General features: G+C 44.4%; 5 protein-coding genes across 9 annotated transcripts in view; 3 read left to right on the forward strand and 2 right to left on the reverse strand.

Annotated features, from left to right (window-relative positions):
* The window catches only part of LOC121934420 (interleukin-18-like), a 7290-nt gene extending 5615 nt beyond the window's left edge, over positions 1-1675 (forward strand). Inside the window, exons 5-6 of the mRNA XM_042474894.1 lie at positions 1-140; positions 1009-1675. The exon at positions 1-140 is cut by the window's left edge and continues 13 nt beyond it. Coding sequence (XP_042330828.1) covers positions 1-140; positions 1009-1245 — 377 coding nt within the window. The 3' untranslated portion in view covers positions 1246-1675. The remainder of the gene's footprint in view (positions 141-1008) is intronic.
* BCO2 (beta-carotene oxygenase 2) overlaps positions 1-12802 on the reverse strand; it is a 46926-nt gene extending 34124 nt beyond the window's left edge. The window contains exons 1-2 of the mRNA XM_042474882.1: positions 12647-12802; positions 10246-10350 (exon numbers count right to left, since the gene is read on the reverse strand). Of these exons, the coding sequence (XP_042330816.1) occupies positions 10246-10350; positions 12647-12725 (184 nt within the window). The 5' untranslated portion in view covers positions 12726-12802. The remainder of the gene's footprint in view (positions 1-10245; positions 10351-12646) is intronic.
* Positions 12803-12952: 150 nt separating this feature from the next.
* Positions 12953-14894, forward strand: TIMM8B (translocase of inner mitochondrial membrane 8 homolog B). Its single transcript, XM_042474893.1, has 2 exons — positions 12953-13157; positions 14162-14894. The coding sequence occupies exons 1-2, from the start codon at positions 13071-13073 to the stop codon at positions 14327-14329; spliced, it is 255 nt and encodes an 84-aa protein (XP_042330827.1). The 5' UTR covers positions 12953-13070; the 3' UTR covers positions 14330-14894.
* Positions 14895-15245: 351 nt separating this feature from the next.
* Positions 15246-21670, reverse strand: NKAPD1 (NKAP domain containing 1). Of its 2 annotated transcripts, none has more exons than XM_042474890.1 (6): positions 21497-21670; positions 20778-20889; positions 20554-20654; positions 18820-18969; positions 18165-18218; positions 15246-17479 (listed from the first exon to the last, which is right to left on the reverse strand). In XM_042474890.1, the coding sequence occupies exons 2-6, from the start codon at positions 20844-20846 to the stop codon at positions 16960-16962; spliced, it is 894 nt and encodes a 297-aa protein (XP_042330824.1). In that variant the 5' UTR covers positions 20847-20889; positions 21497-21670; the 3' UTR covers positions 15246-16959. The 2 variants fall into 2 exon arrangements, with proteins under 2 accessions (XP_042330824.1, XP_042330823.1); XM_042474889.1 differs by having other exon boundaries at positions 18820-18972; positions 21497-21669.
* Positions 21659-25656, forward strand: PIH1D2 (PIH1 domain containing 2). Of its 4 annotated transcripts, XM_042474886.1 has the most exons (7): positions 21659-21741; positions 22599-22844; positions 23533-23659; positions 23916-24161; positions 24765-25021; positions 25146-25248; positions 25449-25656. In XM_042474886.1, exons 2-7 carry the CDS (start codon positions 22662-22664, stop codon positions 25535-25537), a joined length of 1005 nt encoding a protein of 334 aa, XP_042330820.1. In that variant the 5' UTR covers positions 21659-21741; positions 22599-22661; the 3' UTR covers positions 25538-25656. The 4 variants fall into 4 exon arrangements, with proteins under 4 accessions (XP_042330820.1, XP_042330821.1, XP_042330819.1 ...); XM_042474887.1 differs by lacking the exon at positions 21659-21741 and having other exon boundaries at positions 22415-22844; positions 24768-25021; XM_042474885.1 differs by lacking the exon at positions 21659-21741 and having other exon boundaries at positions 22422-22844.
* The last annotated feature ends 830 nt before the right edge of the window (positions 25657-26486 follow it).

Below are 26486 nucleotides of genomic sequence, written 5' to 3' on the forward strand. Positions count from 1 at the left end.
ATGGAATCAAATTCAACATCCACATCTATGAAGACTCGATGCCCAGAGGGCTGCCGGTGGCTTTCACCATTGAATGGAACAGCAAAACGTACTACATGTGTGTTGTGAAAAGCAACAATAAAATGAGGGTGGAATTTAAGGTAAGCCACGCATCACTTCAACGCAGCAAATGTATAAAGAAATATTATAGAAAACTGGTGCATGAATGTCAGTGTTACTTTTATAAGGAATAAACTCTGATAAGAGATTTTATATAATCATATCCTACCCCAGTTTACTCGGTTTCAGATGGCACTTTCAGATGTATTTTCAACAGGTTTGAGTAATGAGTACTCATTGTGTAGGTAGTCCCTATGGCCCCCTGGCGGCACAAGAGTTGCCAGCACTCCCAGTCTGAAGATCAGGCACAGCTCCATTATCCTGCAGCTGCATTGCAGAAATAATCCAGTTTGACACCATTTTAACTGCCATGGCTCAGTGCTATGGAATCCTGCTCTGCTCTGGTCTCAAAGCAAACTGTAATCCCCAGACTTCCATTGCACTGAGTCATGGCAGTTAAAGGGGGGTCAAACTGGATTATTTCTACAGTGCGCATGCAGCCTGCCTCTCTGCCATTGTCCATTAACAGCGGTAGTGATCCGAATGAGAAGTAGCCAAGAGTTTTGCCCTTGAGGGAGCAAATGCAGTTTTGCCTTCTGGGTTAATGCCAACAAGTCACTTACATTCTAGTGGCAAATTCCTCAAGCATTTGGTGAGCACATTTTTTCCATGCAAATTTGGGTTGTCCAACTTGTGTGATTTTTCTGTGACAAGGTAGACAACTGAGGGAACAGGCTATATTCATGTGTCGCAGATATGGCAAGATGGCTTTTTAATGAAAGTCACAGGATCTTGCCAGGCGGTGGAGCATGTCCTGTCATGTCCCAGAGTGATGGCCTATTTTCATGCTCCAATTCTGTGATTCCTTCTCTTTTTATATAGATCTATCACTTATTATTTCCATTTCAGGAAGGAGATCTTCCAAAACGCATTCCTGGGCAAACCAGCAATGTGATCTTCAACAAAATGTCAATTTCTGAAGGCAGCAGTCAGTTCTTCAAGTTTGAGTCTGCCCTGGAACAAGGTTACTTCCTTGCCTTTGAGAGGGATGCAAGCAATATCACAAGACTGATTGTAAAGAAAGCAATGGACGAAGTGGACCAAACCACAGAAATGTACCATTCCTCATTCTCTCCAGATAAATAATCCTGGTCACAAACTGTAGTAAAAATTATACACTGTATGGTTGAGTGAGCATTAAAGACTAAATTAATGATGAGACAATGACTGCAAAAAAATAAATCAAATTAAAAAAAAGGGGGGGGGGGCGACAATTTGCAAAACCAAAAATTATATGATTGTACATGTCTTCATTTTACCTTTAGTTGTGCTTCTTTATAAATGCAGATGCTGAAATAGTTTAATAAATAATATGTTCCCAGGAGTGTAACATATGACAAAATGCACTGGACACCCTGATTAAATTTCTCTCAATCTTTGTACATTTTTAAAGGCTGTGCCTTGTTTTACCCTTGCTGTGCATTGATACGTCTCTCCTTTTCATCTTCCAATGTGGATATAGAGGAAGCTGCTCTTGACATATCAGATTAGCTATCCATCGAGGCAAGTACTGCCTGTAATAAATACAGTATTGTCCTTTCCAAGCCTAAAATCTTTTCATTGGAGACAAAGCACAGGAAGAAAATCTTAAAGTTGAATACACAAATGCACCGGTAAGGAGTTTGTAGTTTGGGAATGTTCCCTGATTTGGTTGAACAACTTTGCAGACCCGACTTAAGGCCCTCAAGTGTTAGAGGTTCCCAAAGGCTGTGCTATCACCCTGTTTCCACTTACGGTATTATCCACAACAGAAGCCCACTACAGCAATACTAAAGCCGAAAAAGTGCCCTAAGTATGGTATGAAATATAAATATTATTCAGGCACCAAACTGCAAGTCCATCAGACACAACAAGTGTGTTTCCTTATTGTAGCGGATGCATTCTCAGTGACTCACTTATGACTACGTTGTCTCTTACACAAAAAACAGGAATAAGAGAAAGTGGAATTCTTGTGCAAGAAGGAATCAATAAGTTCATAAGAGAGGGTGCAACGTTAAGCAAGGTTGGGGTTCTCACCAAAAGCATTCAAATGGTTTTAAAAGCAGGCAGCCAAGTAATGGTATGCATATACGCAACACAAAGGCCCACCTTAGCAAGAACAGCCATTTAGTTTTTTCCTGAGGAAGTCTGCCCTACAAAGGTAACCAGAAATGCTTGCACAGCTGAATCAGAGTTTCTATTTCAGCTTGAATTTAATAGCTGGTTTATCCCCTTAAAAAGTGAATTCGGTTTATCTGTTGTTATAAATAACGGTTTAAAACTCATCAGAACATCATCTAGAAACATTCAAGTCACTCAACATTTTCCCAAGTCTGGTAGTGCTGATGCTCAAGGCTTAGTTGTACATCAGCAGGGACTCCCTTTGATAATATTCAAAATGCTACATACATGCCATAGAGCCTTAAATGCATCTTCTGCCTGTCTTGTGTTTTTGTTTTCTTCTTCAAACATCTCATAGGCCAGCGGACTAGAAACCTTTCATTAAAACAAAAGAAACCCCTTGCAAGTGACCGCACAAGATGCCAGAAAACAGAATTCCTTGAGTGCTTTGTCTACTGAGTATGTCTGAAATGCTTCTAAGACTTGCATTTCTCTCTTGATTTCACCCCTTTGTTCAGTTGGTTTACTTTCTGTAAGAAAGCTGTTGGCCTAGATCCTAGCTACAAATTATTCCCTTTTGACTCATGTGGTGGGAGGGAAGGAGAAGAATACAGTAATACTATCTTTATGACTCACTGCTGTATATGACTCACTGCTAATTTTTTGGACAGTGTCACATTAAGCCTTTCATCTACTGTGTAAAATAGATCCTTTGGAGGCTGTGCTGTCTTTTCTTTGTGTGATGTACCTTCTCCGACTTGAATGTGGGATGGCATTGGTGTATAGGGATGTGTCCACCATAAGCCTTGGCAGGGTCACTATTGGCTTTTCTATAGGTAGGTTTGAAGTGTCTTAGTACGAACAACATGTTTCCACCTTGGGTTCTATCTTGAAAGGAAAGTGGGATAAGCCACCAGCATCCCATGGGATCTACATGTGGTTCTGCAGAGCTGCTATGAGAGGCTCTTTTTGAACCCTTGAGATCAGTGGCATTGAAATTCCTTACATTTTTGGGTAGCTATTTCATCAGCTAATGTAGTTGATGAACCCACTACGCAGAACTTGCAGCACCGCTTGCAATATAGTACTGAAAGACAATTGTGTCAAAGACAATTCAAAGGGCAAGAAATTGACTTCAGAATCAAATAGCTGAGGGTTGTTTAAATTCTTTATTGTACACAGATTAAACAGAGGTTTTCCCTTTTATATTGCAACTTGTCTGAGCACTGCACAAGATGCTATGTACATAAATCACTAATTGCAACATCAGAACCAGAAATGTGAGATAGAAAATCAAGATCAGTTATGCTGCACCAGTTGAAACCAAGCTGCCGTTTGATAAGGGGAAGGCCAGCCGTACGCAACAGCAGCCACTACAATCATTACTGGGATGCCCCCAACTGATGACAGAGCTTTGTCTGTGAGCTCTTCCCTGATTCTAGCCTGGTTCAAGTCTTAAATTCCTTCCTTGTTCAGAAAGCCCAGATTTTGCTGGATGGCTACAGCTGCCAACCTGGAGTTGCATGCCTCTTTCTCCAAGCCGCTCTGCTATATGCTATGGGGGATGCTTTATGGCTATCTCTCCCTCATTCAATGACTCAGTAATAATACAGTGAAGCAGAGGCAGCGGTGAACAATCGTTGTGTTTTGCCGGTAGGTTAAGCTGCGTCTCAGAGGCTCCACAACATGGCGACAGCCTTGCAGATGCCAACATCGTGGTAGTTGAAATAGCAGAGGCCAGCAAAGGTGAACACTGAGAGCAGGTAGAGGCCTGTGTTGGCCAGTTTAATCGATGTCTCTCCATGTACATAGTCAGTTACAACTTGTCCAAGGCCCCTAGAAGGAAGAAAAATACGAAGGAAACAGGTTGGAAATACAAACATCAGGCCTATTAACATTCCAGATGGCGATCTCCGAATCAGCGGTAATTTGGGGTTACCTGTTCCATTGCTCAGAGAGGTACTGGAGGCTTCAGTCATAGCAAAATGACTGATATTTCTAACTTTGCACAAAACTTTTAATGCCTTCCTAATCTGAAACCTAAATCCAACTGCTAGCCCCACAGAATCAACAGAATCTCCATAAATAATGACTTACTATTCAGCAATTAACTCCAAAGGTCTACTGGATTTAGGACTAGTAACTGGAATTTGGCCTGGAACAGCTAACAAGGTACATGTCTCACACCATGAAAAAGACACATGAAGAAGCAAACTCCTTTAAGGCAGTGGTGGGCAAGATCTGCCCCCACCCATATTGTGTTGGACTAAAATTCCCATCAGTCACCAATGACGAGGAATGGAGTCCAATAATATCTGGAGAGGCAAGCCTTTGCCTAGCCCTGCTTTTAAAAAAAAGATTTCACTCCTGGGACACAGAGTAATATCAAATGACTCTCCCTCTGCTGCCAAGATGCCAAAGGACTACAAACCTTTGGCATTGTGCCAATTTTTTAGGCCAGATTCATGTGGCTACAAAGGCAGAGATAGGACATTTGGCTTGAATCTGGGTGAGATTTTATTTTCGTTTTGTCATGAAGCGGGGAGCATACCAGTTTATCCTACTCTTGCCTGCGCCAGTAAGCATTTGAACCAGTGGAACACTCCCCCACAACTTTCACTTGGTACCTTCCTTATTGCCCTTTCACTGCCAAGCAAAGCCCTTACCTTTCCAAAGCTTATTAGATAACATTTTAATTCTGAAGATTATTTTATGCCAGACTTTGATAGTTTTGTTTTTTGTAATTTCAATTTTAAAAACCATCCTAGGTATTTGACTAAAGGGTGGAATCAAAATTCTATAAAGAAAAAAAAAACCTGACTAAATTCAAGGTTGAGTGTATTTACTGTTCTTCAGAGCTGCAACATAGAGCAGCCAGAAAAACCAGCCTAATTTTCTCAAGGCAAAGTGTGCCTGCATAGAGGCCAATTTTTTTTCATACACCACTTCTTCTCCTGAGGTTCCTCAGTGTTTAAGTACAGTGCGTTATGCGGCTCAATTTCTCTGCTTTCTCACCCACAACTGGGAAGTATCCCTTATGACACAGATGGGAGATGTGTGCCATGTGCCTCTCCAGCAGTGTTGGGCTCCAGCTGTCATTAACTCCAGCCAGTGTAGCCAATGGTGAGCGATGACTGTGGCTGCAGCCCAACCACACTCCGCATTCGATCACTCAGCCACATCCTACTAAGCCTGGTAACAGGAATACCAAGAGACTCCTTACTGATTTCCTTAGTGGCAGACTTTAAAAGAGTTTGGACTGCTCAACCAAGGCCTGTTACAGACTGCCAAAATAAAGCTGCTTTGGGTCTCTTTGGAGGTATGCTGTTTAAATGATGCATGCATCCTAAGAATCCGGAAGCTGCCCCAAAGCTGCACTCCGGTGCTTAGGAATCGAGTGTGGCTTTGGCGCGAGCTCCAGACTCTTAGGACCCATGCATCATTTAAATAGCATACCTCTAAAGAGACCCCAAGCAGCTTTATTTTAGCAGTCTGTAACAGGCCTAAGGATGACATACAAGGACTTTTTTCATGAGCAGGAGTTGTTGGCACAGGCAGAGTTGTGGTCTCAGTTCCAGGCAACAAAAGCATTAATATGTAAATTTAGGGAGAACATCACCCATTCCTTCTAAAGGATCACAAGAGACAAACAATCACTTATCCAATGGTACAATATATTTGTGAGAAGGTGGGAAAACTTCTCAATTCTTCAGACGGAGAAGTTTTTAAAGGGCAGCACCTCTTGGGCATAAGGAACTTCTTGGGATTCATGGAGGTGTTTTGGAACTTCCATATTGTCCCTGAAGAGAGGACAGCCTTCAAATGTATGGAGCATTTATGCTAATATGAGTTATTTGCTTAGAATAAAGTCTTCCTACAAGATCTGTAGAAAATCTTTCAATCCTCTTGTTTAGCTGTGCTCTGAGAGAGAGTGTGTGTATGTATATATACAGAGTTAATTTTAAAATAATTTTAATAGCATTGTCTACTTGAGGTTTTTAAAACATATGTATTATATATTGTTATAGTTGTGTTTTGGTTTTTAACTTATCCTATTAGCCATCTTGTGTCCTATGCTGGGAAAACAGAGTATTAAACAAACATACATCTTCCTGACCTGGTTTTCCTTAGCTGTATATTGAGTGGTACATAAAATGCAACCCAAACAGCCTCTATGGTCAGCATCCAAGGGAAGGAAATTCTCACAGTTGTAAGACAGAGAGGAAACAGTGAAGTTGGATATATCAACAGAATTCCTTGTGAAATTAGAACAAGCTCATAAAATTTACTTTGGGGGACTGCAATCCCCAGAACCCCTTCCCCTCAGATAACTTGGTTAGTCAGATGTGGCTCAGAATAGGACCTCTCCCAGTCCAAATTCTGTCTCCTGCAGTGACTTGTCAGATGTTCCTAGGAAGTCCAAAACTAAACTTGTGGCCAGACAGCCATTTCTTCCTCCCACACTGCTGATATTCAGAGACAGGAGTGATTACTATGGAACCTCATTAGTATAATTCCCATTAAATCTAAACTGGGAACCATGGTTTAAACTCTGCCTTTAAAACCCAAGCTGGCTTCATATCCTTATTTGTTTAGCAGAAATTAAACCACCGTTTCCCTGTTTGTCTGCAATGGGAAACTGTGGTTTAATGCAGGTTACCATTCAGGTACTATTTACAGCCTTTACTTTGTCTTCAGATGAGGAACCTGATATGCCAAGAGCCCTTCCCAGTTCCCTTCTTGATAACTGGAATTTGCTCTCATGTCTGAGTGGCCTCTGAAGTTAAAAAGGAAGTCATGGGCTAAAGAACGTTCCAGGGCTATCAAGATTACACAGATAAGCAAATCATCAGGCAACCTGGCCTGCAAAACACTGTCTAATCTGGGAAATAGCTTGGAAAAGTTACTTCCTTTGGACTATAACTCTGAGAATCCCTAGTGGCTATGTTGGCTGGGAATTCTGGGAACTGTAGTCCAAAGGAAGTATCTTTTCCAAGGTATTGGAACTGGTTACTGAAATAAGCCAAAAGCACAGCATGGATTGGAGCTGGTTGGGTGGCTGGCCTCAGTCCTTACTTACCAGTGGCCATGGAGAGTGAGAGCTGCAGCCAATGAATAGTCCACAACTGGTCCAGGATACAGGTAGGCTGCAGGCAGGAGCCCCAGCAGGAGGACACTGACCGCTCGCTCACCTGTCCAGTGCAGAGATGCTGCCTTGGAGCCAGCTGCAGAGAGAAAAAACACTCTGAAGCGCCACAAAAAGTCTGCCTGTCCTGACTCAGGGCTGGGAATAAAAACAATTATTTCTTAAAAGCTTAAAATTTTGCAAATGCGGGAAAATTAGGAACAAGCTAAAAGCATCTAGTCATCTTTTCCCCATCCCCTCAAAATTAGTAATAATGTTTTTTAAAGGCAGAAGTGTCTGTGATAGAAAAGAACAGCTACCTTGATGGGCATGAAGCTTTCATTCTCCTCCCTCCCCGCCACCAAATCAGGAGCCCAAATTATGCAGACTAATGGAATTTATGCAGATTTGCTTATCTGTTATTAGTATGCATTATTCTGAACCCAACAGTGGATATTCGCATACCTCTTTTTTTGGTGGAGATGCAGCAGGTTGGTGACAGAAGTAAACACAGTGGTAAGAGAGGGGCAGCTGAGGGTGGTCTTGCTAGAGAAAGGTAACTGGAGCTCAAAAAAGGAAGGGCAGGCAGCCTTGAGAGGAGTAGGGTGGCCCCTGAGTATCGACGCTTTTGCACAAACGGCCTGTGTATGCCCAAACATATCTCCCCAACCATGAAGGCTAGAAACTTGCTTTTAAAACAAATAAAGTAAGAAACAAGTTCCAAGAATCCAGGTTGTGATCTAGATCACAAGCTTTAAAGATGCCACAAGTAGGGAATGTGCCACCATTACAATACATGGAAAGTCAGACTGAAAGAATCATTACACCACAAGGCAAATACCAACTTAATTCACACCTGAGACTGCACACCATATAAGCAGGACATGTAAACTGTGCATGTTTTATCCAAGCATTTTAAGTAAAACACATCTAACATAAATCACAGGATTGGTATTACAAGTCAAACTGGGAGTGGGAGGGATATTACCATTTGGCAGTAGTATGGTGCAGTATCTTTTCCAAAAGAAAGCTCACAATTGAAACAGCTTAGGCCCAATAAGCAAGCAGCACACCACAGGGACCTCAAAGTGAACCACTGACCCTTTAAAGGACGAGCAGGAAACCTTTTCCAACCCAAGGGCTGAGTTCAGTTTCCGTTAAATTCTTGGGTCTGGGGTTACATTCCAATGGTGAGAGGCAAACACAAAAAGAGTGGAACCAAAAATACCAGCAGAGTTTAGTCTAAAGCTCTTTCAGCTCATAGCTTAACTTTAAGAAAGACATTTCAACCATTCAGAATAGGGAAGCCACCAAACAACTATGTCAAGGGACACCTGAGGAATCTCATATTCAGTTCCAGGACCTGAGGCGCCCCTCCTGTATGCAAAAGACCCCCCCAAAAAAGTTCCCTTCTATGAACTCCATCCACTGCAGGGCTCTTGTGCAGCTGCTCCCCCTTATTTCAGTGTATCTGGAAGCCAAGAACCCAATGCCACACCAACAAGTCAGAGATCGAGGCTTATTCCTGTCTATGAACTAGTGTGGCAGGACCCCCAAAGAGTGTTTCTTTCTTTCTTTCTCTGTCCTGGAAACCAGATCCCTCTTTTACAGCTGCCTAGGAAATGACCGAGGCTTGGACCCACAACTTTCAGGGAAGCATTTCTGTGTGCTGCATTTCTTCACTACACCGTTTGAGTTCAGAATAAAATAATGCAGACTAAGCAAAACTGTACATAAAATTAGTACACATAATTTGTCCTGGGATACTGAACCTTGGATTCATGTTAGTTTTAGAAGAATTAGGATCTGTTGGTGACAAGTGGCAGGAGACAAGCATATAGATCAACATGATGTGTGTAGGATGGTACCAGCAGGGTTACGGTCAGTATTAATCCTAAGCATTAAAACCACAACAAACTGTTGCTCTGTTTTCTGTCAATCTTTTCAGACTTGCCAGAGTATTTCCAAGCCATGCTCTGAAACCACGAAGACTATAAGCCTAGGCATGTGACCAGGAAGACTGAAGCTTCTTAAGGGTATGATCCAGCTGGACACTTATCTAATAGAGCATCGTGATTCCCCTAATACTTAGTCAGAGGTCCCCAAGGTGGATCCTTTTTTAAAATAAGTTAGTCATTACTTCCAGAAAGATAACCTTACTTTGTTCATTCAAGACAGCTGAATTAGTAACACGTTGCTTTTTAGTTGTTGTTTTCTAATTACAAACATGTGCGCTATAAAGGGAAGCAAATGACTGAAAAATCACTCAAAGCAATCATCCCAAAACAACACTTTCAGAAGTAATGAGTAAAGGAAGTGAGATTTGTTGCACTACAAAGGAAACAATGCTGCAGTTCATAGTGTTTCTTTTTTTAAATGTTATGCAATCATTATCCCCAGACAAGAAATGTTACTTTCAAACTCTGCAGATAGTCACAGGAAACACCAAAACAGAACCCAAGAACAAAAGCCCTTCTCCTGCTGACATTCAGCAACAAGGTCTCTCTGACCCGAGGCCAACAAGTCTAGCAGAGTGTCTAGTAGTTTACAGTCAACATGTTTGGTAGCAGTTAAGTTCTGTCATTATTAAGCTAAAGCCTGTTTTGATACTGCTCTAATCTGCTTCAGGAAAGAATGGGATTGAGTCTAAACGAAAAGAAAACGTTTGCCAGCAGAGGTTAGACCACAACTGCATCACTGCTTAGAAGGACGGAGAAAGGCTGCCGTGCCAGGCATGCCCCAGGCTTCTCTTTGCTAAGATGGCAACAATCATTCCAACTCTGGTAAAAATATAAATGTTTCACTGTTTTGGCAAAGACACACAAAACGAAACACACAGCAGGGACTTGAGAAAGGCTTACCTGAACTCCTGGGAGAGGTGTGGATGTTGCGTGCCAGGAGACGGCGTTCCTCGACTGCAGCGCAAGCAACTGCCGGTCTGGTTATGATCACTTTGCTCAGGAGAACTGTGGGCAGAAGAGAGGCATTTCAACGCAAGAAAGAGGGCTCCTCCGTTAACTTCCTTGCTCTAATAAGCAGCTTGAGTATGCCAGATGCAGTAATAAAAGCACTAAAGAGACGCTTAAACACCATCAAGGATCATGACTCTGGAACTCCATGCCTCAAACCAGAATAAACAGACCACATCAATTGGATTTATATTAAGCACTGACTCACCATTTGACAATTGAAACAGTCAATCTAGTTTAGTGCAGCTGATAGCAATTAAGGCAATGCATCCCACTTAGGGCTGTAACTGTGTACGTAAAGTATTTTAGATGATGTTTTTATTGTTTCAAATTGCATTTTTTGAGTGATATATCGTTTTATTGTATGTAATCGAGATGCAACTGCTGTTTTATGGTTGTAATCCTGCCTCGATCCATCAGGAGAGGCAGGGAATATAAATTACATTTCTTATTACTATTATTATTATTATTATAACAAGAGCTAACTATAAATTGCAAGTGCATCCACCAGAAACATTGGCAAATCATGGCAGTGCCGAGTGTCCTCTAAAAACAACTTCACATAAAGCAGGTGAAAGAAATGCAAAGGCTTCCATGTTGACATGAAGACGGAGCAGTGGGCAGAAGAAGACAGAATAGGATAGTCTCCAGATCCCAGTTTTACTCGTGTTGGAAGCATCCCAAGGACCGCTGTGTAGGTAATCCCACATTTGCTAAATGTTGTACAGCCAGAGGATCATGGCTAGACAGGGAGAGAAAGTATGAATGGAGGATCTGCCAGGCCTCTCTGTACAGCATCTCAAACTGTGGACAAGGATTTGCTGGAGACCAACCCTGGACAACTTAATTCACGTTGCTTTTGTGCCCCGAGGTGGCCCTGTTTTCAGGCCAATGACTTGCAGATTAAATCAGTGCGACTGTGTCACTAAGAAAACGTAAAAGCTACTCCTGTTTTTGGTCGTTTAAACGCCACTCTGCCGCCCAAGAGAAAGAAACTGGGCTGTTTATATCTATCTGCACAGCGGCTCCTACCATTCGCACACATAGGAGAGTGACACCTTTCAGTGCTGTTTGGTGCAAGGGAAAGCGAAGGAATGTGTTTGTCAGCAGCGAAACCTTAAGAGCTAGAGCAGTGATTCCCAAACCCTGGCCTTCCAGGTGTTTTGGACTTCAGGATGGTCCAAAATGGCTGAGGCTTCTGGGAACTGAAGTCCAAAACACCCCGAAGGCCAGGGTCTGGCCATGACTGACCTCGAGGGAGGAAAGCAGCCCTTCCTGGGTGCAGAGAGAGCGTGACCCTCATCTATGGAAGCTGGGAGACTGCCTTTGGATGGGGTCACCTTGAGGAAAGCATCAAGGGATCCTTGGCTGGAAGCCACAGAGAGGAAAAAGCAAAGCAGGTTTGGAAAGGAACCCACAGCTGAGCCTATGATCGAGGCATGAAACGTCCGCCGCTGGAGGCTGCTCATTTGGGTGCCGCGGAAAGCTAGGAAATCCTTGCTTATTGCATTTACAATAATAGGGATTGGAGCGTGTTTTGAGTAGCTGGAAGGAAGGTTGTTATCTGCGCACTTTCTGGCTGCTGAGTGCCCTTGGGAGGCTGGCGGACTTTGACTTTGGAGCGCCAGGTGCTGCTTTGCCTTCAGGGCACCAAAAGGGCTGCAAAGGGCAAAGGAGCAACCCTTCTGTGTCAGTACAGGAGCATTTTCTATCTATGCCCTTTAAGAGATAAAGGGGCGATGAGGGGCAGAAGGTGTCCCTAAATAAGTAGATAAACTGGATCATGCATACTCTCCATAAATAAACTGACTCCCCTTTAAAACAGGGCTAACTACAGTCCTTAGGGACCTTAAAAGACGTGGGTCTTAAAGCAAAGTAAGAAACAGGTGAGAGCAAGTGGGACGGACCCGGGATGTCTATATTTATTATTACTATTACTATTATTGCAAAGCTGGAAAGGATGGCTTTAAAGTGTGTAGTTGTGTGAGCTGCCTTGAGTCCAAGAGGAAGGAGACATACGTTACGACGATGATGATGATGATAACAAGGGCGCCTGGGGCTGTGGCTTCCCTCTGAGGCTGAGAGAGTGTGACTCTCCCAAGGGCTTTCCAGGGCTGAGACAGGATTCGAACCCAGGCCTCCGTTCCTCAAACGCCCCTAAAGAACACACTGATTGCGGCTATTCCTATTACAAAGCCTGGGAGGAAGGAGAGGGTCCTTCCTTGGCCCTGACAGCCAGCCCCAACCCTCCCCGAGGGAAGCCGAGCCCGAGGAGCCCCTCCGGGAGACTCACCGCTGCCTCCTGCTCCTCGGCGGGGCGCCCAGAGCCCTCCGGCCCGAGAGAGCCGCCACAGCAGCAGCGCCGCCGCCATCTTGCCGCTTCCTCCCGCCTCCTCCTCCTTCCCTCCCTTTCCCCTCGGAGGACTCACAAGATGGCGGCGCTGCTATTCCCTCCTCGCCGAATAAGGAGACGCTCTATCCTTTCCAAGCGCCTCTCTATCACACTTCCGGTTAGGACCGGATGTTCGGAGTCCTCCTCTTTTTCATCGGCGTCGCTCACTCGTGCTCTTTCACTCTCCCGCTCTCACTTCCGGTCTCGGCCTAGAGCGTCCCGTCCTCCCTCTCTCTCACTTCCGGTTTGCAGCCTAGAGCGTCCCTCCTCGCCTTAGAGGGGAAAGCGGAGGCGTCTGTGGGCCTTCTTCGTCCGGGAGGCTACGATGGAGGACCTGGGGCGGGAGGTGGACGTGGCGGAGCTGCAGCGCCTGGTGGCGGCCGAGGAGCAGAGGGCCCGCCTCACCGCCCAGGTACGGCCAAAGATAGGCCTCATTGCGTGCCTTTGAGTCGCTTCCTTCTTATGGCCGCCCTAAAGGGGAGCTGTCCTGGAGCTTGAGAGAGTGGGACTTGCCCCAGTGGCTTCCCAGGACTCTTAATAAGGCAGCGGTTCCCAAGCGTTGCCCTTTTAAGGGAATATTGGACTTCAGCTCCCAGAAGCCCAGGCCATTGCCCAACGTGGCAGAGGCTTCTGGGAAATGAAGTCCAATATCTCTTAAAAGGGCAACGCTTGGGACCACTGCTCTAAGGTGATCCTGCCATAGGCTTTTCCTGGCAAGGTGTGTTCAGAAGAGGTCTGCCATGATGGCCTTCCCCTGAAGAGGCTGAGAGAGTGGGACTTATTGCCCAACATCTCCCCCTTGGTAGCTTTGCTTAGGGTCCCCTGGAGCCAGAAAGGACCAATGCTGCCAGAGAGTAGGCAAAGGGAACTTGCAGCACCTTTGAGACCAAATGAAAGGAAACAGTTGGCAGCCTGAGCTTTCGTAGAGGAGAGGCTCCTTCCTCGGATCATGAAGTACTTTCAAGTCTACGAAAGCTCATGGCGCCAAGGTCTCCCTTTCAGTGAGCCTCAAAGGTGCTGCAAGACACTGGTTTCCCAGACTAACACAGCCATGCCTTTGAATTCTGCTGTTAGAAGCTTGAATATTGTACACCTGTCCCTCCATATTATTCAGGGTTAGGGGCACAAGACCCTCGTGGATATGGAAAAACCGCAAGTAACAAAGACACCATGTTTTTACCCAAAAGGACGCCTCTCTGGGAATCTGACCATAGGACTGCGCTGGAGGAGCTACAAAGGCCTGGCAGAGCGTTCTCTCTAGGGATCTCTAGCTCTTTCAGGGCAACTATAGTTAATCCTATAACCTTAAAGGCGCCACACACTTTCTCACCACCTTTTCATTCAGTAACTGGAGGAAGTTGATAACACAGGCTTATGTATTTTCTTTCCCCATCTATTTTCGCCCCACATTGCTAGGTCCATAACTTCATGGAAGTCTGCTGGGATAAATGCGTGGACAAACCGGGCTCCAAGCTGGACTCCAGGACAGAGGGCTGCCTGGCCAACTGCGTCAACCGCTTCCTAGACACAACGCTGTCCATCACCAACCGCTTTGCACAGATAGTCCAGAAAGGAGGGCACTGATCACCACGCAGAGCCAGTGGACTTAGCCAGTGCTCAGTCTGATTGCTGGCACTGCTCCCTGGGCAGACGTTCTACCTCAGCGCAGAACCGGTTAACCACCCACTTACACAACAAATCTAACTGTTCTTTCCCAGGTGACACTGATCTGGGTCTTGCCAAACAAGCTGCTGACTATATACTGGCCTTAAATTATGAAGAGCCATATAAACAAGTTGATTCTGTATAGTGGGAACTCTCAAATTGCTTTGTCTTTCTGCAGCTGCAGACCAGGCATAAGATGTGCCGAAATTGTAAATGATTTGCTTGTAAAATGCTTTCTTGGGCTTGAGCTTTAGTAGCTGGCTTTCAAACCCTTTTTATTAGCCGATTCACAGCTCCCATAGGCTGGCTAGCTAAGCCTCCTTCCTCTGGATAGCTGCATGCTGATGTTTCAAAAGATCACCTCACCATTTCAAAGCATACTGATAAAAATGTTCAGTTACTGGTGATATGATCGTGACTTGAATGTGGCATTTCTTTGAGCTGAGTTTATACTCACTGAAATAAACTGCATAGAATCCATGTACTTCATTAATGGCGATTTCCTCAATTAATGCCTGTCCAGCACAACTCATTCCTGCATTCTGGCCTGATCCTGCTCTAGCAGCGGATGTGAAAAATATGGCATGTACCACCATTGCCACCAGGCAGTGCTTATTAGAGCTAATTCAACAACTGCCGAATGAATTTCAAATTCGTTTTGTGAAGTCCATTCCATCAGTTCTGAACTCTTTTAAGTACTATGATGCCGAATTTGCTCCCTTGGAATGTGGCGGCCATTGAAATTTGCTCCCTTGAGATGTAACAGTCTCCCCACCCACCAAGATCTGTGGCACTGAAATGTGAACATTAGAAATGCAGTTCTAGCACTCCCCACTTTAACGGCTGAAATCAATGCAGTTTATTCTCGAACATCCTCCAAACATATTCATGCCAATATACTGCAGATCTTTTAAAAAAATTAAGTTTTTCAAAGAAATAATTTCAGTTGCTTTGCTTTCTATAGCAACCCACTAGAAATATATTGAAAAATAACTTATATGCTGGTAACAACATAGGACAATAATCTTGGCATTTGCATCTGTGGATAGTGATTAATCCTTAGGATGTCAGACAACTGTGTCTATAAAGAAGTTGATGTGACTGACAGAAGCAAAGCTCTCGCAGAAAGTTACTGAGCGATGTGAGACCCTTAAAGATAAACAACTGGGGAGGGGTCAAATAAGGAAGGCAGACCCCTGTATCTGAGCAGCCCATTATCCTGAGTTAGTTCCTTATGTTTGCAATAATCTTGTAAAAGAAGGAATAAGATACTATCTACCCTACAAACCCAGCCACTGTATAGCTGTTTAGTTAGCATGGCTTCCCCTAGGCATCCTGGGAATTACAGTGAGAAGGATGCTAAGAGCCCAGAGCTTAGAAAAGACACACTTCTGGATTTCAACTCAAGTCAATATGTCCCAAAAAGTAACCTAAACAAGTAACTGGTTTCAACCCTGTCGGAAAAACAGCAATGATGTTTGGGGAAGGAGGATTAGTTCTGCAGTGTAAATAAGTCTATACCAGAAGGAAAGACACAGAGCAGATACTTGTCTCACTACTACTCCAAGCTTGAGTGAGTTCATCTGCAGCCCTGGAGTTGAACAAGTCAACTTCTGCTGCCACTGCCGCCTCCTAAAAAAGCGTGTGTTTGGGAAGCAGGAAAACTTCAGCCTGAAAGCCAATTCACACTTTGAACGACACCATGGTTCTGCCCCAAGTACAGATTTTACCTGCAGTATTTCTTGTGAGGGAAGGGCCGAGGGGGAACAATGGTCTCAAATGTGAATCAAGAATCACAGCTCTGCTGGTTCGCTTCCTGGCATTTGTAGGGTCATATAATTCACTAAAACAAGTCCCCCCCCCATGGCAAGAACTACAGAGGGGGAGGCATCCTAAACACGCACACACTGCCAGAAGATTATAACCATTTTAACAGAAGGAACAGCACAGCTGGTGTTCTTGTGGCTCCATCACACACTCACTAGACATTTCCATACCAGGACTGCCTTTAACAAGCTCTCCTTCTCACAAATGCCAGCAGCATAGTCAGTGAGATTGAGACTATCTGCTTGAATGGGCATCTCCCATCTGCTTAGCCCCTCAAATGAAAAGGGTGCTTGACCAATACAAGCTGTTAGCACCACCGCAACAGCTGGAGGAACCCAGTCTCTTGCTCCTTCATTATTTATTGCAATTAGTTTTCTACTGATCATTAAAAATAGATTGGGGGAGTGGTGGATGTTAAAGGTTAAAGAGGAACTCCAAGTTGTTCACGTTCCCTTTTGCGCTATATTCACAAGTAGCGCTTTGCAATTTATGGGTTTCTTCTTTTGCATACAGCTGATTATTGGACCAGAATCTGGGGTGGAAAAACATGAGCCCTGAGTAGGAAGATCTTAGTCCCTGTTTGTTTCCGACCACAATGAAATCTCTCCCCTGCAAGTTACCAAGGTTTGTGAAGTCCAGGCCATCAAGCAGCTGCTCCAAGCAGCTATCAGTCCCAAAGGGGCAGCCTTTAAGGGTAAAGCCTATTCTCTGGTCCCTTTCTGTTAGTCCTCATCAGAACTATCCTCTGAATTCTCATCCGCTGCTACTTTCCAGTTCTTCCTTTTGCTCCTTTTCTCCTGCACCCTTTCTCCACCTCTTTCTGACACAGAAGAATGGTGTTTCCTTCTCTTCTTCTTTTTCCGCTGTTTCTCCTGCTTCTCCTCCAGTTCACTGTCCTCTGAGCTGCTGGAGGGGCAGCTACTGGCCTCGCTAGAGTCATTCTCTTGCCCTGAGGAAGAGCCCGGAGCCCGGGTCGAGGCCTTCTTGGCCTTTTTGTGACGACTCCGCTTCCTCGTGGCGGCATCTGCCTCCGAATGTTCAGACTCCTGGGATGAATCCTGCATCGCACTTGGCTGCTCTCGTTTCTTCTTCTTCTTCCGCTTTTTGTGAGATTTCTTTTTCTGTTTCTTCTTGTGAGACTTTTTGGTCTTTTTCCTTGGGGGCAGCTCAAGAGAAGACTGTTTACTGAGCTGACGTTTTCTTTTTCCATTCATTGAGTTCTGTTCATCTCGCTCTCCATTGCTGCAAAACACAAACGAAGATAACAACAGCTGAACACATCATTAAAAAATAATAAGCATGTTCCAAAGCTGGCATGGTAGCCTTTTCCTCCAGAGAAGGCTTGAACTACAGCGCTCTTCACCCCTTGGTGTTATCTATGCTGGCTAGAGATGATGGGAGTTATAGTCCAGAAGCTCCCATGTTTCCCACCCCCATTCGAAAGGTTAAATGCACACATACAGCAAGAAGGTCAGAAGAAACTGGGTGTAAACTGGAGGTTCTTGGTTGCACCCATACTTGAAAAATCCAGGATCATAAAATGGTTCTGGCTTGTTTGAACAAAGCATCTTTTAAACCAGGAGTAGGAATCATGAGGCTTTGTAGATGCTGGACTAAAACACCCAGCATACTTCACCAGTCAATTGCAAATGCCAGCAGCATAGTCAGTGAGATTGGGACATCTGCAAACAGGAATGCAATGTGGGGAATTCTGCTTAGTTCAGAAGAGAGGCAGACAATGTATGGCCTTCCACATACTGTGGGACTCTAATGTCCATCAGCCTCAGCCAACATAGCCGATGGTGAGGGAAGAGAAGACGAGGAAGGTGCCATCTCAAGACTCATGCAGGTGATATATAAACAGCAGATTATCCTAATGTCTCAAAAGGCCTACATGCTCTTTAAAGAGTGTTCCTATTTGTTTTACCTGTCTGTATCAAATTCTTCTGGATACAGCTCTCTGTAGCCACTGTGTCCCCACCTGCAAGAAACGAACAAACCCATTGACATGGCCACAGGCACACGAGCAAAACATGGCTGAGCTTTGCACTCATCAGAATCACACAACGTAACTTTGGTTAACTTGCCCCAGGGGAAAAGCATTTTGTAACGTGCTTTGCTGGCTCAAATGATAACAGAAGTTAACGCTGCTCTTGTAAATTGTTCCACCAACTCTAGTCATCTTTAAACCACAATACTAGTTAATAAAAGGGCCATTGCTAGGTGTTAAAAGCACATACTTTGCATGCAAAAGGTCTGAGATTCAGTCTCTGGTATCTCCAGGTAGGGCTGGAAAGATTCCTTGCCGAAGTCCTGGAGCACTGCCTCAAGGACTGAGCAAGACAGACTAAAGGTTGCAGCAGCAAACATTTTGCTGCGTTCCTCAGGATTTACACCTGAACTTGCTCATCTTGGCTTCCCCACCAACCTGCACTCACCTCAACCCTGAAATATAGATTATAAACTCTTTCAGGCAGAGGACTGCAAACTAGTTTTTCCTCAGTAAAACATCATCTTCACCAAGAGCACTCTGATGACAACTGCAATGACAATAGTAACAGTAATAATTACAACTTTCAGACCTGTCTGGCATGTTAGCTTCACATTCATAGAGCTTCTTGTTCCAGTATCGGGCATGTCGAAGGTCATCCTCCTCCATAGTTGCTGACAAGGAGGCCAAATTCCTTGTCTTCCAATGGGTCTCCTCGTCAAACCCATCGCTACGCATCCGGCTGCTGCGGAGACAAAGAGAGTTGCCTTCTTCCATTTCTAAGGGAAAGGCTTTCTGCAAAGCTTTGGTCCTGTAGATGGGTTATGGACTCTACCTCCCAGAAGCATGGGCAAAGGTCTCAGGGAATTGAAGTCCCAAACATCAGGATGCTCAACTGTTAAGAATTGCTGCTATAGAACAATTTCACAGAAGAGGCCAAAAATGGGCCTTTTCCACACCCAGACAAATGGCCATAGCACTCCATTTCTTGGCCTAGCTGCCCTACAGGGAAGGAGCTGGGGTTAGTTTTGACAGGATGAATCAATGCAATAAGCCATTCCAGCTTTCTATGAAACAGTATTGTGCTGACGGGAGAAATTCAACTACTCTTCATGGCATAAAGGTAATAGAGGCTGAGTCTCCCTTATCCGAAATGCTTGGGACTGGAAGCATTTGGGGGTCTTTCCGATTTTGGAATATTTGCTCATCCGCAATGAGATAGATATCTTGGAGATGGGACCCAAGCCTAAACATAAAATTCATTTATGTTTCGTGTACACCTAATACGCATATACAAAATGTATTAAATATATTTGAGCATGAAACAAAGATAGTCCAGGTTACACAAAGCAAAGGTGTCACTATCTCCCCGTCGCATCTGGGCAATTTTGGATATTGGGACATTTTGGAATTCCAGATCGGGAAACTCAACCTGTAAAGAGACCTATGTAGACCTAAACAACCACAGAGAACCACCGTATATACCCGACTATAATTCGATCTCATGTATAATTTGAGGGGAAACTTAGGGGCATGTAATGAAGGATGCAAAGGATGAGGCAAAGGAAAACGATGCCAAAGTACTTACAGAATCCCAGCAGGCGTAACTGTTTGTGCTCATGCTAAAGGCTGGATGAATAAGGGAGTAGAAGGGGGCCAATGCTTCCAGGGCATAAAATACAGTTCTTACATTGACCTATGGATAGGTCGACTCAGGTTTTTGGGGGCAATTTTTTAACCTAAGTTTCTAAGCTTATACGTGAGTATATACAGTAAGTAGCTAAAGGTATACAAGAAAAGAAGGAGCAACCAAGCTTCTCTTTAATTTGCCAGCTTTGACCGAAACAAGTGCAGGCTCCTCATCACAAAAAGTAGCCTCTGAAGTACACTCGCCCCTCTGCCTTTGCAGCTTTGACTATTCACGGATTTGGTTAACATGTTCTCTCTAGGAATATCTAGGTCCTCCAGCGCAACTCTATGGTCAACTTTAACCAAGAGTGGCACCAAAGGACCTAGAGATTCCTAGAGAGGACACTCCAGAAGGCATTTGCAGCTCCTCCAGCACAACTCTATGGTCAATGTCTGGCAAATGTTGATCACAGAGTTGCATTGGAGGACCTAGAGAGATTCCTAGAGAGGTGATCTCTCAGGTAAAAGCATTGTGTTTTGTTATTTGTGGGTTTCCCACATTCAGGGGGGTCCTGTGCCCCGAACCCCAGCGAATGAGGAGGGATGAATGTACTGTATATACAGAAACCAAGGAGTTCCCAGCTGCTGCTAACACTTCAAAGCAGAAAGGCCCTTTCCTGGACTATCAGAGACCCACCTGGAACTCTTAGGCAGCATCCTCTGTTGCTTCCCCCAATGAATGTCTTTGCTCTGCTTCTCCATCTCCCGGATCTTCCACATTTCGGACTCTTCCTGGATCTGAAACGCGTAAAGAGACACGTCAAAGAAGGCGCCCATCAATGTCACGACGTTTTATAATTAAGTCACTATCAAGCCCCAACCAAACCAACAACCCGAGCGACAACGGGCCCCGGTCCTGACCTTGTTGTGTGCGTCCGTGTGTCGGATGACATTGCGCAGGAGGACTTTCCCCAGAGGGACGTGGGACATCGCTTGGCCTTTGATGGGTCACAAAAGGGACGGCAGGAACGCCCTGAAAGTAGTCAATGACACCGATTGGAAAAAACCACTCTAAGGTCCAAGACTCACTGGGAACACGATCAGTTTGAGGCTGCTTTAAATACTGTATTAGATGCTGGATATTCTCAGGGGTAAGTCTAGAAACTTTAGCCAAATAGTGACCCCAAAAACCTGAGTCAATTTATCCATGGATCAAGGCAAGTATTGTGCTTTAACTCAATATATATATATATATATAGAGAGAGAGAGAGAGAGACATAGATATCAGGGGATGGTTCATATGATATATATACACACACATATTATATGACCCATCATCCCCTGATGGAAAGCAAGAGTCATTTGTGTGTGTTATATATATATATATCTATATCTATGTAGATGTATATAAAGCCCCGCTCTCTCCCATCTTCTCTGACGAGGCCAGATGCTGCTGGACTCAACCCTCCTGGAAGACGGCCAGAGACCCCCAAAGCCTCCGGAGCCGCTCGCTCTCCGCCTGAAGCTCAGCCTCCTGGCCAAGGAAAGCCCAGCACAGAGAGGCTGGCTTTAGGGCCACACAATACGAAGACTCCCAAAGCCTGGGCAACGCTTCCCTTCCTCTTCCTTTTCCTCCTCACCAAGACACGTGTCGAGGGAAGCGCCCGTCCAGACGCCCCTCCGACACGCGAGTCCTCCCCCCGCGACGCGGAGCCCTTCCTTCGGGGCCTGAGGCTCTTCTTCTCGAGGCCTCGGAACCCGCAAAGCGCGCTCAGCGCAGCCGGCGGAGGCGCACGTCCCACTTCCGGTCGAGGCCGCTTCCGGCTTCCGGCGGTTGCCATGGAGACCGCTTGGTGCCTGCTGGCTCCGTTAAATCGAGAGAGAGGTGCGTCTGGGACACTCTAGGCGGCGACTCTGTGGTTGTTTTTTGGTCGAACTGGAGAAATGACCCATTTTGAGACCGCTTTAACTGCCCTGGCCCAATGCTCGGGGATTCTGGGAACTGTAGTTTTGTGAGACATTGAGCCTTCTCTATCAATAAACTACAGTTCCCAGGATTCCCCTAGCACTGAGCCAGTGCAGTTAAAGTGGTCTCAAACTGGGTTATTTCTCCAGTGTGGATGCAGCCCTAGATAGATAAACGGATACAGAGATCCAAACCACACCGCAGAAATAATCCAGTTTGAGACCACTTTAACTGCCCAGGAATTCTGGGAACTGTAGTTTGTTTTGGTGCCAGAGCTCCCTGTCAGAGAAGGCTCAGTGTCTCACAGGACTACAATTCCCAGAATGCCTTAGCCAGGGCAGTTGAAAGAGTCCCAACACTGGATTATTTCTGCATTGTGGATGCAGCCACAGAAGATGTAAACCAGTTTGAGACGGCTTTAATTGCCATGGCTCCGGAGACCATAAGGTGGACCTATCGCGGGGGCTGAGAGTCTGTGACTCCCTCCCAATGGGTTTCCATGGCCAATAAGGGAACTGGACCCAGGGTTCGAGTCCCAGCTTGGCCATGAAACCCACTGGGAGACCTTGGGCAAGTCACACTCTCTCAGCCTCAAGATGACAGCAATGGCACATCTCCTCTGAACACACTCAAAACAAGTCGGAAACAACTTGAAGGCACACAACAATTCCAGAGTTGCGTTCCAGTGCTCAAACCACTAGGCCGCACCAGCTCTCTCCTACTCATTACCACTTAACCAAATACATTTTCGACTAACTTTCCTCTTTCTCTTGCAGTGACTTTAGAGCACCTTTGACTTCGCTCTCCTACAGTCCTTGGCCACTGCTTACAAGACGGCGATGGAGGCCCTCCGCAGCTCGGAGGACATGCTGGCCAAGGCAACCCAGCTTTGGACGATGCTGGACGATATGGCCGAGAGCAATCCGGAAAGTTACCGCCAGTTTATGCAGAAGCAATTCAAGGATGCCAAGGAGTACTATGCGCCTCCGGAGCCATGGCTGTGCCTGAGGACCCACATCTTGGTACGTTGGTAGATAGCCGCGCAGAAGGAGGAACCCAGTCCTCTGACATTGTTTTTGTTTGGCAGACTTTTGACAAGGAAGCTCCTTCTCAGGTTATCAAGCTAAAACGGCTTACTAGCCCAGCGTTCCAGGGACCAATATATCTATTTGTTGGTGTAGGCCTTCAAGTTGTTTCTTATCATCATCATCATCATTTAATTGAAGGATTCATATCCTGCCTTTCCCCCACAGTGGGATTCAAGGCGGGTTACAATCATTTATAAAGACAGCTCATATCTGTACATGGTTATTCTATTTGCCTTGCTTCCCAAAAACTCTCTGCAGACAGGCAGCTGATGGCTTATAAATCAAGTTTGTGGGCCACCTCTTTTGACTAGCACTGGGCTAGGACATATATAGCTGTAAAGGGCACATAATAACTGGTTACAAAGGTCTGTATTTTTGTATTTATATCTATTTGCAATAGGAACTGGTAAAGTGGATGAAATGCCAGACACATAATTCCTATTTCTCTTACAAGGATCAGAGAGTCTTGTGTCTAAGACCATCGATACAAACCATAACATAAGAACTGGGTATTATGCTCCTACTGATGTGTTTCGGCTAGTTTATATGTTGCTGTCGTGGCAAAAGAAGAGGATTGTGTTCTGTTAATAATTAAGTGGCTTTGGGTTTTTGTTTTTTGCAGGAGGACGCTGCTGAAAAAAGATTATTTGTTAATATCTGCAAATGGAATAGAGTTCCTGAACCCGCTTCGCCATCTCAACGGATACCATTAACAGCCGGCAAAATGGAGGAGGTGACTGATAAATCAGGTCAGATTTCCTTTTAGCCAAAGGTCTAGCTTGCTCTGTAGCAAAACTGTCTCAATTATATTGAAATATCATTCCATTGAAAAGAGATACTGGGAGGTAAAGGTGAAACCGACAACTGTTATCGAAAGAACAAGACGATAACGTATATTCTTTCTCGAAGGCTATCTGAATTCTTTAAAAAGCAAGTTTTTAGGCCTCGCGTTTGGCACTGCCCTACTGTCTCCAGATGCAGCCATTTTCCTAATTGTTCTTACAGGGTTCTACTGTATCCTGGATGTTGCGTACAATCCATCTGTTCTTGAGAGGGGGAAAAACGACCCAGCAGAAAAGGACCAGTTGATACGTCTGTCTCTTAAGTACATTGAAGCGCATTACAACATCGCTCTGTCCCAGTCCTACAGTATTGCAAAATTTAAGCTAAAAGGAAGTCTTGAAAGGATGAGGCAGAGCTTGAGAAGAGAGCAGGAACCGGTACCTTTCTCCCAAAAGAGCACAAAGACAGGTAAGTAACCTTGTTTAGAAGTAACTTGCTAAAGACGGGTAGAAGGGGCAACAGCGATGAATCCTCTCACATCCATGTCAGATATACTGATGAATGCTGTTAACATTCTCTTCTACTTATCTGTATCTATGAGTAGTGGGCAACAACTTATTAAATATGATAAAATTTTATAATAGGCCTAAAAATAGCTTAGGGCAAGTATTTATAAAAACTGCAGCTGGCAAGCACCATTTCAAAAGCCATTTGCCTTTTCTTTAACCCAGGAGGGATGCCTCTTAAAAAGCATGAGTCCTGTCGCAATACGAGCTAAAAACCAAGTATGGTTCTTACTTCAGAACCAATGTCCTTACTGATTTGATTGACAATTTAATGGTTAATCAATTAACATTTCTTCTATCTGGTAACAGGCCTCCCGAATTCTGGGTTTAATATTGAGCTCACCCCAGGGATCCTCTTTGGCTTCTTATACCAATCACTTTCCCAGTATTAGTATGGTTGTCTTTATCTTCTTAGCCACTTTAATTTAGAAAGGCAGGTAAGGGATGTCACTATTGTTCTGTTGCAACATTATGCTTTCCAATATTTTTAAATCTTCATGGAAAGAAGTGACGCTCAACCAGCTGAGAAACATCATCGAGGAGGAGAGGAGAGACGTTCCTCTGCTGATGAAGAATGAAGTGCCTGCTAAAACGTGCCTCATTGAAGAGATTTACAGTACAGAGAGCCCAGAGGAATTATGCACCCCGGCTTATGAAATCGCCATCGCAAAGGACACAAGTGGGAAGCCGCTGAAAATTGAACTGAAAGTTGAATTGCCAGAGGTGCGCTCTGTCTCTGAGTGTCACCTAAGCGTTTCCAAGGCAAGTCTGTCATGTGTAGCTCTTAACCACTTTGTCTTCAGGCAATTCCCATCTCCCTTGGGTATGCTTTGCCTGTAAGAATTGCATCTCCCTCCTTTACAAAGAATCTTCTGTTCCACTTTAGGATGATGTCTTGATTGAGTGCCTTGAAAAATACAGGCTGCAGTTGGATCTTCCAGAGACTGTCAACGAAGAAGCAACAACGGCAGCATTTTACAAGAAGAAAGGTCTCCTGTTGATCACAATGCCTGTGTGTCAGCCAAAGTGATAGTGTTACATACATGCATATAGAGCTTTCTCTCTCTATATATATATATATATACTATGCATGATATATATATGCGTGTGTGTGTGCATATTGCTTACTCAGTAGTTAGAAGATCTTGCGTACGTTAATATTAACTCTGCTGGCTGTGTCTTCTGGCAGGAATCCCAGCTGCCCTTTGGACAAATGCAGGAACATGCAGCCTAGAGGCAAAGTACATCCCCAAGTACAGAACTGAAACCCAACACTAACAGAAAGTATTCAAACACTTACAATATATATTTTTTCTTAATGCATGATTTTTGCTGTCCAAGAGATCGACAAATGCATAAAAACCTTGTAATGTAATAATTAAAATTAACATCTTAAATGAGTCTTCCATTTGCTGAAGCAGTCAGAAATAATGAAGTTCTGTTGCTTTCAATAAGTTCTAGGTTTAGACTGTATTCCAGCACAAATTGTTAGGAATGCTCAGCTGTAGAGAAGGAATGTGAAAATACGGCTTTTCATGGTGATGCCTTCTTTATTGCTGAGAACCAGCAAAGTGCAGTGGCTTGAGTGTTCGACTAGGACTCCAGACCAGGGTTCAAATCCCAACTCAGCCATGTTGTTATTGTTGTTATATTTTATTTATATAGCACTATAGATTTAGCCATGGAAACCTACTTGTGACTGTAAGTAAGTCACACTCTCCCAGCCTCAGAGGAAGGCAAAACCAACTCCCCTCTGAACAACTTGAAGGCACATTACAGGAACTTATTAATCCTCCATCTCCAAAGCTAACCTTTTTAGTGTACCCAAAGTAGTTCTTCTGCTTCTTACAAGAACATGTCGGCTTTTGATTCAAGAAGAGATCAGCGGAACTGATAATGATATTCTAATTTGCCCCTCCATATTGTTTAGCCCCAGAGATAGTCATTATTATTTCTCAGATATAAGCAGCAAATACATTGATCCAGCAGTTAAACAAGAAAAATATGAAATGCCGTCAGTTCTCTGCCAACACAACAGTTAGCAGGATGATGGCTCCTTGCAAACAAGGTTAATTCACATCTTGGATATGACCAATGTGGTTAATTCACATTTTGGGTATGACCAATGTGGTTAATTCACATTTTGGGTATGACCGATGTGGTTAATTCATATTTTGGGTATGACCAATGTGCACACGCAAACACATCTCCTTCAAGGCTTTATTTA

The sequence above is a fragment of the Sceloporus undulatus genome, chromosome 6 (genome assembly GCF_019175285.1).
Source record: "Sceloporus undulatus isolate JIND9_A2432 ecotype Alabama chromosome 6, SceUnd_v1.1, whole genome shotgun sequence".
NCBI lineage: Eukaryota > Metazoa > Chordata > Lepidosauria > Squamata > Phrynosomatidae > Sceloporus > Sceloporus undulatus.